General features: G+C 47.2%; 1 protein-coding gene across 3 annotated transcripts in view; it reads right to left on the bottom strand.

Annotated features, from left to right (window-relative positions):
- Window positions 1-12,294, bottom strand: part of B3GLCT (beta 3-glucosyltransferase) — a 110,641-nt gene that overhangs the window by 90,003 nt on the left and 8,344 nt on the right. For all 3 annotated transcript variants that reach the window (XM_077158975.1, XM_077158976.1, XM_077158977.1), the window contains exons 2-3: window positions 7,782-7,831; window positions 2,530-2,569 (exon numbers count right to left, since the gene is read on the bottom strand). In XM_077158975.1, coding sequence (XP_077015090.1) covers window positions 2,530-2,569; window positions 7,782-7,831 — 90 coding nt within the window. The remainder of the gene's footprint in view (window positions 1-2,529; window positions 2,570-7,781; window positions 7,832-12,294) is intronic.

Genomic DNA, 12,294 nt, shown 5'->3' with positions numbered 1-12,294 from the left:
CACCATGTTGAACAAAATAAGCCAGAAACAAGGAGACAAATATTGTATGGTCCTTTTAGTAAATACTTATAAGAAAATTGGAGCCTAGATTGTAAGCTCTTGGAGCAGTCACATTTCTTACTGAGCTTTAAGGGTTATTTCTAGATTTTGAAATGCTGTGCTATATGTGTATAACCTGATATTTTACCTGGAACTCTGGGTACCCGTGTAACAACTAAGACTCAGAGTTAGAGTTCTGCAGCTACAACTGTTAAAGAAGCTGAAAAAAAGATCAGGCTTCAATTAGAGAAAAGAGCAGTGCCTATCTGGTTGGGACTACGGTAAATCAAAATACAGGGTAAATGATGTTATTGTGTGTATTTTAGAACTTCGCCTACCACAGGAGACCAAAGGAAGAGAGGTCTATTTTGTCCAAAACCTAAATTTTCTGTAGCACAATCTAACTTAACCTGTCTGGCTAGTTCAGTTAAACAACCTTACCACATGGAGCCTAGAATTGGGAACAAGGTCTTGCAATTCTGTACAGCTTAATGTAATACCAGATACATTCCAGAGTATATTTGGCAGATAATTCAAAAATATTGGCAAAGTTCCTTGAGGGATGGGAGAAAAAATAAGAACTATTAAGCTTTATGACCAGGGAAACACTTGATACTGTCTCCAACATTAGGCATTCCCAAGTCAGTAAGCCAAGCCCTTGATCTTCAGACTTGCTCTTGTGAAGCTTATTTTGGTAGGGGAAAAGCCAAGCCTACCTATAGTTATACCAAAGAATTACTTCCAGAGAGCCTCTTTTGTGCTCAGATGTGGCTCTCTCTCTCTAAGCCCAACTCACAAATAAAATCACTACACTTCCCAATACATAGGACATGACATCCAGGGTTGAAAGTCTCCCTGGCAACATGGAGACGACTCCCAGGGATCAGCCTGGCCCTGGCACCATGGCATGGACAACCCCATCTTGACCAAAAGGGGGAAAAGATATGTAACAAAATAAGATGTCAGTGGCTAAGAGACTTCAAATAGAGTCAAGAGGGTATTCTCAAGGCTACTCTTATGCAAGATTCAGGTAGCTATTGCTAATTACCATGGTCTGCCAAAACCCAACTGAAACCATTCCTACTAACCCTAAAGAACACCTGGGGCTCTATCTGAGATTCTACAACAGTTTCACACGCTAAGATTTCTTTCCAGAAATTTACAACCTCCAGATAAACTTCTAGGCCAGATAAGTCCTGAAACCCTGAGGGCCCAGCCTCTCCAAAACATCAGCTAGTTCCATCCCCCATCCCATACTATCAATATCCCTTCCCAATATGAAAAAGTTAGAATGGGAATAGCCCAAATATTCCTAAATATTGGGAGAAGGATCAAAGGAGAAGGAGGAGTTAGAGAATTTAGGGTTTAACAAATGAGTATGACGCGGAGTCATTATATTGATATTTCTTTTAGTCTCCAGAGTGTTGGAGCAGCTAAATGAAAAACCTAAAATTGTGGAACAGTAACCCTTATATCAAACTCTGAAATCTGTTCCATAACTACTTGATACAATGTGCTTTGAAATTTATTGCTTTTTGTATATATGTTTCACACACAAGAAAAATGTAAAATTAAAAAAAAAGGAAGAAAAAGCAATGAACCAATGCGGCTCATGAAATACAAGGTTCTCAGAGCTTGCAGAAGCCAACCCATCCCTCTACGGGGTTCCCTGCATCCCTGAACCCCAGACCCGCCTCCCCAGCTGAGACCACCCTTCCCCATAACATCCGAGGAGGCGTCTCTCCTGCACCCCTAGATTCCTCAGAACCCAGCACAGCAAGGTGGGAGCTCCTTTTCCCTCTGGCCAAAGGCCCCCCTCCCAGGTCTCCAGGCCTCCCTGGATGGCCAACAGTGACCAAGTCCACACCCACGGAAAGACCCGCCCCTGCCCACAGAGGCGTGGCCTCACCCACTCATGAGCACGCTGGGGCCGTTTCACACATACACACACACAAACATGACTCACTCCTGGTCCCATCCCTCAAGGAGACAAGGGGAGCGCAGGTGAGAATGGCCGGGCACCTGCCGAGGGACAAGCAGCAGCAGCAGCCACACAGGCGCCTTGGGGAAAGCGTGCAAGGCGCGATGGGCAAGGCAGGAACTGGTCTGGGAACAGGGGTTTGAGTGAGGGCTGCAGCCTGCCCCCTGCTTCCACCAAAGTGGGGACCCCCAAAAGCGGGGCCATCTCACTTGTCCCCGTGCTCTCCCAAGTGCCTGGCCGCTGGGGCTCTGCCCTCAGTGGGAGCTCAGTTCCAGGACAGCTGCAGGAACTCAGCTCCCACACCTGCTCTCATCCCGCCGTGCCCTGCATGCCCATCGGACACATCTTCTCCCCCACCTTGGGCCAAACACAGACTATCTAGACAATGATATTCACTCCATAAAATTAATCAAAATCGGAATTAAAAATCTACCTCATTGAAACACAATCCACAAGAAATATACCAGGACACATACTTTTAAATAAATGTTTAAAAAATCATTACTTACTTATGTCATTTTTCCTCGATATTCCGCTTTTCTCCAAATTCTATGTTATAAAGAATATAAAAAAGAGAAAGAGACATCTCATCACACAACAAGGCAGGTGACACATTGAATAAATCTGTGTGGCAGATATATCAACATTTGGGGGGAAGGCATTAAAGATGCGAGCTTGGGAATGCATCCTGCAAGAAAGAAATGAAACCAAACTTGAAGGGGAAAAAGAAACAATGCACTTCTGTAAGGGGACAGAAGCCTCTTAGAAAGCTTAACCCCTTTGGTTATGTGATCTGGGACAAGCCATCTCATTTCACTGAGGCTCTTCTCTCCTGCGTACAATGGGGTCAGCACCTAACTGCTTCTGAAACCTTGTCTGCTGTCACAGGCCTGGCTGAGATGTATCAATTCCGGCAGTGCGAGCCTCAGGAAGACGAGGCCCACAAACTGTTCTACTGTATCATCTTTTGGGCTCAGGCAGCCTGTTATCAAGAATGTCACCGCAGTGTCCAGTACCAGCTGCCAGGCAGCCCCGGGGGGCACCGGCGGCGCTGCCGAGGACAGGAGCCTCTGGAATGGGCCTGGGCGAGGAACCTTCGGGCCGCAGGACTCCGGACACCGAGACCCAGTCCCGGGCACAGAAACAGCTGCTCCTGGTTCTGTGTGAACGGAACGAGGGGCCCTCAAACAGGCTCTCTGGCAAAGCGTGAGACGTCAGCAGCTAACTGCCTTTTCATTGTCTGCTCTGGCAGACTAGGACGGAATTTTCTTCCTAATTGCCCTTGTCAGCTTTCAACGGCCATATGTTATAATTATGACAATTGGATGGTGGCAAGTACCCGCTAAGAAACACAGTTGTGCGCCTTCACCAACAAAACTGGGGGCAGCTTAACTGCCTGAAATGCATCCTCCTAGAAGGACAGAGGGTGGGGAGAGAGGTCATCAGGGACACATCCGCCTTGGGAAGCGTTTTCTGTAATTCTGTCTCAGGAGTAGAAATGCCATGGAGGAGAGAAGGACCCCATGCAGGGGCTTGTCCAATCTCAGGATCAAGTGACACTTCACTTACTCCTGATGAACGCATAGCTGTTGGAAGAACCTACCACAAAAAGAGACCGGAAAACTCAACCCACTTCCTTAAAGTTGCTGAATCAAAGTCAAACCCCATGACCGAGCCTGCATGAACCCGCTGAGCCTTCCTTACTTCCCACGGCGTGGGCTCGGGATCTAAAGGGGCCCTCGGCTTCCCCCATCCGCCTGCAGCTCGCCCCTGGCCAGGCTGTCTCCTGCACAGCCCACAACATCAGCTGTCAGGTGAGGATGAAGGAAAAGAATAATTTTTAGGTCTAAAAACAGCATTGGAGGTGACTCAATCTAACACTTCCCTTTTACAAATGAGAAAATGGAGCCTCAGGAAGATAAAGAATTTGTCCAACATCCAATGTTCATTATAACCACAGAATAGGGTGAAAACCCAGGTATTTGGCTTCTTTTCAATGCTCCTTCCATGCGCCACCATCCTAATCCATGCCCAGTCTTCCTCCAGAGACAGTCTTTAGAAACTGTGCTTTATTGGATGAGACCATATTTCGACAGTAAGTTAAAAACTTACCTACAACAAAAGTTGTCTCACGCAATGAGCTGAGAGATGACAAATGCCCTAAACTCAGGGGTTCCAGAATGAGCAGCTTAAACAAGCTGCAATGCCAACTGGACTTTCTATCCAACATCTTTGTAAAATCAGAGGAAAGCAACCAAAATCACGCATCTTTTTATTTGTTATTAAGCAGTGCAGCTCAGACTTCCTGACCCATAGCAAGGAAATGATTAGCCGTTTCATATGGCTCAATTTGTAAACTATAAAAACAAAATATCCAAGGAACGGTTGGACTAGGTGAATTGAAATGGAACCAAAACGGTCTTGAGTAATTTCCCCCTTGAGAAGGAAAATTAGACTGAACGAATTGACAGAACATCTAAAATCCTGTCTCCAGCTTTCCTTGTGAAAAGGCTTAGTTCTTCCTAAGAAGAAAGTAACAAACGGTTTGTTTTATTCTCTCTGCCGCATGTTTCTACACTGTCAATATCATCCAAATGTGCTCCCAGGCTGGGTTCTCTAAGTCATCTGAACTGCCACTCCCAAAGGAAAGAGGTTTGTTGCTATTGCATCCACAGAGCTCCCGCCCCCGCCAGGAAAAGACAAATCCAAGTCACCCTTTCACTCAGATTTTATTTTAAGGCACAATAGCTTTGAACTCTTATAATTCATACAATGCTTCGCTCTTCAATTCTTCAAAGATGCTTCATTTTCAGAAGAATTTGATATGAAATCTTTTAAGAGGAAAGACAAATAAAATGGCCTCTTCCATGCAGATACAATCAGAACCACCACCTCGATTTTAAATAAAACAAGTGACTGCCTTCATCGGCACACTCTGCTGGAACACGGTCCCGTGTTCGAGTTCTTTCTACACCACCCACCAGCCCGGGTCTGCTTCTCATTGGTGACATCAAAGTAATAATTATGAGACCTACTTCGGAGACGTGCCGCGGGACTGCGATGAGTCTCCGAGCGCACCGGCCGCACAAAGCAAACCCTTGGGGACTGCTGGTACTTCGGAGACGTGCCGCGGGACTGCGATGAGTCTCCGAGCGCACCGGCCGCACAAAGCAAACCCTTGGGGACTGCTGGTACTTCGGAGACGTGCTGCGGGACTGCGATGAGTCTCCGAGTGCACCGGCTGCACAAAGCAAACCCTTGGGGACTGCTGGTACTTCGGAGACGTGCTGCGGGACTGCGATGAGTCTCCGAGTGCACCGGCCGCACAAAGCAAACCCTTGGGGACTGCTGGCTCCCACTGTCGCTATTATTGGCATCATCATCACCAACTAGAACCATGAAAGGCATCACTGGTAAAAGCAGTAGGGCCCGTGGTGCCCCTTTCCTTCTCCGGTTTGTTTAGCTTGAACAGACGGCTTGTGGGACACCTTGGAAATCTCATGAACATCTCTGGCAGGTCTGGCAGGTAAACACGTGTCCAGGGCCTGTCGCTGCCACAGGAGGTGCACACGCACGCGTGCACACACGCAGCTCTGGAAGGCGGCTGCTGCCTCGTCTTACAGCCGAGGAAGCAGAGGCCCGGTGAGCCAGGCCGCGGGGCCACAGAGGGGAAGGTCCAGACCATGAAGCTTGGTTCCAGCTTCCACCCCTAACCCCAAGTCATACAGGACACAACACCACAAACCAGCACGGGCTGTAAAGTGGGGCAGACACAGCAGGCTGGAGACAGGGCTGTGGCCGTGGGGTCAGCGGGGGGCTGCCTGGACACTTCAGCACCCAGGGCAGTGCTGGCGACCAGGAGACCAGCGGATGTGGCCCCGGCACCCAGGGGAGGAGGCCCCAGTGCCCAGGGCAGCGCAGGCGACCGGGAGACGAGGGGGGTGGGCCCGGCAGTGAGTTAGGGTGCGGCACTGCTCAGGGTTCCGAGGCGGCCCAAGCCTGCTGCCAGCCAGGGAGCCGGGCACGCCTGGGGACAGAGCCCTCGTCAGGCTGGCCCACCTTGGACAGAGCGACCTGCCAGAGGCAAGTCACCACGAGGCTACGCCGGGCAGCGGGGTGACCGCCCCTCAGCAGCAGGGACTGGGCAGATCCCAGCCAGCTCTGCAGAGAGGATGAGCTGATGACAAGTTTTACCGCAAAGAGCCCAAAAGGCCAGCTCCAGGCTCACCCACGGACTGTGGACATCCACGGACAAAGTGAATCTTCTCTCTCTCCCCGTCTCTGGGGCGGCCCACAGTAGGCCCCTGTCACGGCCTCACCTCGTGGGATTAGGAGATCTTCAGTTCCCACGGCCTGAGCACTGGTGGGGTTAACGGCGTTTTTCAAGTGTGCTAACAGCCGCGTTTGAAAAATGACACTAGGATACAGGATTCACTTTATCTATCTCTAGATTGATATTTATTTATGTGTGCATTTAAAGCAAAAAGATGCATACAGATAACTCTTGATTTGAAAAGATCAGTTAAAATTTGTTTGAAAATATATACTATTATTTCTAAATTCATGAAACAAAATGTTAATTCCCTGCTAATAACCCTTAGGTAGCACTTTAAATTCATTATAAATGAGTTTCATTAATGCCAAATGCGTGCACACACACATGTACAAGCGCACACACACACGCAAGCACACACGTGACAATGGCGAGGTTACATAACACTAAATTGCACCGTGTGAAGAGTCTGAAGACTCAGAAAATTTGGATTCTTGGTTTTGCCTTTTAATAGTTCTGTGATTTGGTCGAGTCATTCAACTTCTTTGAGGCTAAATGTTCTCTGCTCTAAATGGATACACCTGCTTTGCTTAGTCATAACAGATCACTGTGAAGATCAAATTAAGGCAAAGGTGAGAGAATCCCTTATTAACCAGGAAGTGTCTTAAAACCATAAGGAATTACTTATCATTTCTCCGGTATAGGAATCCCACGGCATAACCATAACAGGTAACACCCTGCTGATAAAAGAGTCTACTAAAAAAGGCTTTTTTGTACCAACTGTACATGTGGGGAGAAGCGGGGTGGGGGGCCGGGAGACAGAGGTAGCTGAGCCTTAATCAACATGGCAAAAGGAACTCATATTTTTAAAATATTATTTCTCTTTCTTTATTGCTATACTGATGGAGTGCAAAGTCCAAACGTTAATATTTAGATGAGCTTCTTGAATGCAAACGCTGAGGAAAAAGCAGCAGCTCTGAGATGTGCGTGGGTGCCCCTCCTCCCTCACCCCCGGGTTTGGGTGCTGGGAGGGCCTGGCAGCAAGCAGCCCCTGGGTACTGTGCCGGCCCACAACCGGCCCCTCCCACGAGCCCTCCTTCTGGGTGATGAATAATTAGGCTCCGTGGCAAAGTATCACCCTTTGTTCTCAGACTTGGAAAGTTAAACCCAAGGTTAAGATATGGCAAGGCTGGAGAAAACAGCGGTATCCAAGCAAGACTTTCAAAATGTCTAATTCTAGGTCAAAATACCTATTCTTGAATGAACTTAAAACACAATGGATCTGCTTTAACTATTGAGGCATTTTTTTTAAAGGAAGCCTTTCTGTAGGTAGCTGTTTGGGATTCAAAAGCTACATTACTCAACATTTCATTAATTCATAAATTCAAGAAATTCGATGACTACTAAAGAATGAAATCATTATAGTTCCCATTGAAGAAAGGACAAAAGAATCTCAGGAGAAGTAGATTTGATTACTAAAAATCATACCTGAGACTGCTTAACCTCTTTCTTCATATCTTCAGAAACCAAGGCAAAACCTGGGAAAAAAGGAAACGTTTTTATATTAAAATTCGCAATTAAGATCCATTCTGACATTCAACCATTTTGCTTATGGTGAGTAAAAAAAATACTTTAACAAGACACATCGTGCTCGTTTTAAGCAGCTGCATTGCTGCAAGCTTGTCCGGCGGCTCTTCACCTCCAGAACTAAAACTATTCATCCACACCCAGCCAAGCACACAGGGTACCAAGCTAAAGAAATACCACATCAAAGAACTCAGAATCCACATCTAACATGTGGGTTTACAGACACAAAACCAAAAGAGAGGCACCCAGAATACCATTCCCTTGGTTCTCGTGCCTTCTTAAGCAAAGAATTCCTGAGACTTCAGAGGGAAGCAGCACAAGTCCCAGTTCTCAGCATCACTGCTGGAACCGGGCAGGACACACAGCTAACCCTGGAGCCTGCCGTGGGTCTGACCAGGTTAGAAGCATGATGCAGGTGCTGCTGCCAGATGCGGAAGGGACGGGTAAGGGAATCCGCCCAAAGCCGGGGGGCCAGGAGAATGAGGGGAGATAAAGCCAGCCCCCACTTAGAATGATTAACTGTTTTGAGTCCAAGCCCATAAATAGGCAAAGGCATCCCGAGAGACCCTTCAAGGCTCCGCACTAAAAAATAACGTGATGGTAACACTTAACACTTTGAAAATATACAGCAAAATGATAAGGCAAACAGTCAGAAAGGTTAACAGAATGAAAAATAATACCTTAATTGTATAGTGCATTTCTCCTGAGGAGCAAGGAAGAAAGTATTTCATAGTGTTTGCTTTCCCAGGAGTAAAGAGGCAATGCCAGGTATATTCATGGACCAACAGGGGAGGGTGGACAGCAGCACCGAGCAATAATGCAGCACAGGGGTGCCAGGGCTGGACTTAGCAAGAGAGGAGACCCCCAAGAGGTGGGAGACAATATTGCCCATTTAGAACACTTCCAAAGCCTCCCCAGCATCTCCTCGGGCACCCACTGCCTCCAGCATGCTCTCCATTCAATATGCTCAAAGGAAGTCATCAAAAACATGTTCACACTAAGAAGCAAATGGCTAACATGGTCTAATCATTGAATGGCGTTTCAAAAGGTAAGGGGAAAAGTAAAGCCAAGTGACCCCCTGTGTATGGAAGTGAGATAACAGCAAGTGTTCTAGGAGCCTCCGCCCCCTCCCCACACCACCTCACAGAAGAAGGAAATTCCTCATTTTTCTCTCCAGTACACTTATCACCAACATACTGTATAACAATTGTTTCTTGCCTGTCTTAAATATTTGTCCATGACAGCAGGAACTTAGCCTTATCCACCATTCACCCTGCACCTAGCACCCAGCCAGGCCCCAGGAACAGCTCAATGCGTGTTACTGAATGAATGAATGAATGAATGCATGTCCGCATGCATGTCCGCATGCTGGCCCAGGACCCACCGCTATCTATTCGCTGACCCGGTAGAATGAAGGGATTTAGTACCCCCATCATTTATTTTCATTGGATTCTGATCCATTTCCCACTTTTCACATGCACACAAAACACACACACACATATAGAGAAGGCAAAAGCAAAGCTCATTTGTCAAGTCCTAAGAAGAAAGGAGGGATTTAACTCAAAACACCATTTAAACCCTCTTTCTGTACACTTGGTTTTTGGTTTTGTTTCGTTTTATTTACCTTCAAGCTAGGATGCGTGCATTAAGTGCTCAAAAAGCTATCAGAAGTAGGAGTTTAATAACCATCTATTCCAGAAAATAGAACATTCTGATAACTCAGGGGGTCTGAGAAATATGATCCATCTAATACATGATTTTGATTCAAAAACCTATCCTCGCCCCATCAACTTCAAATGTGGACAAAGCTCTCTGAGTTAGAATTTCCTCTTTTATCAAGAAAAATAACTGTCTATATTTAACCCATGGCATGACTCTCAGCCGGTGTTGATTCCTGCCTCACTTGCTGGCAAGGCCAGGCAGCTGAGCAACAAGGAAGAACATTTCAACTCAAAAGAGCCCACATCTCTGGAATAGACTATGCAGGTGAAGTTCTTTAGAATTGGTTCTAGAAATCCATAATGCATCACCTTTCATAAGCAAGCAGCTAATATAATTTGACAACGCAACTGCTTAGGCAGGAATTACACAGAAAGAAGATGTTGGTAATAAATCGGGTGATTTCCACAAATCCAACCTGTCCTATTAAAAAGCCAGTCTTTTATTCAGACAAAGCTTACCTGAGGGAAGGGTAAACCAGATACTAGTTCTATCCAAAAATACACAGGCCTAGAGTTAAAGGAGCCTTAAAAACAAAAAAAAAAAAAAAGAAAAGAAAAAGCCAGTCACCATTTCTCCCCATAGCTGTGCTATGAAATTAACCCCCTTTTTCTCAGCATCGATACAAGTTGCATAATCTTTAAAGCAATGACATAAGAAACGCATTGGAGTTACTTTCAGTCCTAAGAGCAAGTCACATTGCAAGATAATCCCCATTAGATGAATATAAAATGTGCTAGTTCGTTTTCTCTCTGCATTTCCATAATCTAAATAAAACAAACCCATCTTTGAGGAGTTCAATGCTTTCTGAAGGCATAGAATGTGCTTGACCACTAATAAATCCAATCCAAAAATAATGAACCATTTACAGAATCCCTACCATAAAAATCCCAGCGTTTACAGTTCCTGGGAATGAAGGAGAAATAATGCAAATAGATGAGGAAAGTGAGAAAAATTAGCATGTGAGGTAAGAGATTCCCTCTTTTTTTGAGGACTTTTTTTTGCACTTTTGCATTGAAGGTTTCCAAATGTGCCTCCCCCACGAAGCCTGGGCAAGTGAAGGAGAGACACAGGGACAGAGGGAAAGCAAACCTCACTGATGGGGCACACACGGGGTGCCCAGGAGTGACATCCCGGGGCGCAACATTTGCTGGTGGATTTAATACTAATTTCCAGAATCAATGGGGGATTGATTCTGGGGGAAAAACATTCGTGAAAGTTTGCTCTCAGTGCCTTGGCATGAGGTTGAAGAACATTTTAAGGTAAATCATACTCTTCTATGCCATACTGCTGTATAAAAGTCACTTTCCCTTTTCTATTTTCAACGGGAATTCCAGAGAATTGCTACAGGGAACTGTATTTAAAGTGCAAATCAGGGCAGGCAATAGAAGTGAGATCTTTTCATGATAACTTTAAATAATTCAAGCCAACCAATATGTTTGCACACCTAGACTGAGAGATAAATCAAGATTTTACAACTAACCTGGGACTGAGATTTATAGGCTAGACCGAGCCCTGGAGTGCAAGAAAACTGGAGAGGAATTAATTGCAGCACACCCAGGCCACACCATTTGCCAAACATCTCTTCTTGTTCCTTTGAGACAGAAACCCCCGCCTTCCAGAAGGACGATTATACCTCCTAACTCCTAACTCTATTTTGTTCCTATGCTCCTGATTTTTTCTCCCAAACCATCACACGCTCTATCTCAGAAATCAAATTATAAAGGGGGGGAGGGCACAAGATGCTTTCCATATAAATGGAGTTGTGCAGAAAGCATGAATTAACGGTTTCCGAAAGCTGACCAGTGTGCTGATGGGCGTCGCTCTGGGCAGGGCCTCGCTGGCCATTTGCCCCACACAGAGGTCAGGAGGGGATAACACCAGAACCCCTGGGCAAACCTCACGCTGGAGAACATTCTGGAAGCTTCCTGCTGGTGCCCAGTCGTATCTCAAATTCCCACACGGAGCCACCTCTTCTTATAACTCTTATAATACCCTTATAACACCCTTGGGTTTCTCCTCCCTGTCTGTGACCTACTTAGGAAGCGTCTGCTCAGTTCTACCAAAAAAAAAAAAAAAAAAAGAGCCTCGATGCCCTGCACTGGCTCCCCAGCCCCAGCAGTTTCCCAGGTTTAATTCCAGGTTCTTAAAGAAACACAGCTGCATCCATTTTCCTCGTTTCCAATCACCTGCCCCAAAGTAAGCCCAGGCAGCAGGGAGGACAGAAAGGGGGAGCTGGGGCCCCTCCTTCAACGTGCGTTGTCCGCCCTGGGGCTGGGCCCCAGGCCGCGCTGGGAGCGGCTGGGAGAGGAGCCCCTGGGCCTGCACCCCACGGCTGAGCACGCGGCCTCCCACGCGCGAGGGTGACCGAGGGAACGACTGAGACTGGGCCACGCAGGACGGCAGGGCCTGGCACGAGGAAACACTTCCGGCCTTCGCAGCTCTTGAGGAGTTAGTCTTCACTCTTATTTTCACCGGCTCAGCAAGCAACCGGAGGGGGCCTGCGGGGGTCCCGTCGGGCGCTTTACACCAGGAGCCCGAGTGGGGGGGTGGGGGGTGCGCGCTTCCCAGGCCGGCGGGGAGTTTCCCAACCTCAGGGCGGCTGCAGGGGGCCCCGGGGCAGGGGGCCGAGGGCAGGGGGCATCAGGGCCAGGGCCCCGGCTGGCGCCGCAGGGGCTGTACGGGAAGGGCTCAC

Source organism: Tamandua tetradactyla, chromosome 4 (genome assembly GCF_023851605.1).
Source record: "Tamandua tetradactyla isolate mTamTet1 chromosome 4, mTamTet1.pri, whole genome shotgun sequence".
Taxonomy (NCBI): domain Eukaryota; kingdom Metazoa; phylum Chordata; class Mammalia; order Pilosa; family Myrmecophagidae; genus Tamandua; species Tamandua tetradactyla.
Note: the sequence above shows the minus strand (reverse complement) of the source record. Positions and strands in the feature narration are given on the sequence as shown.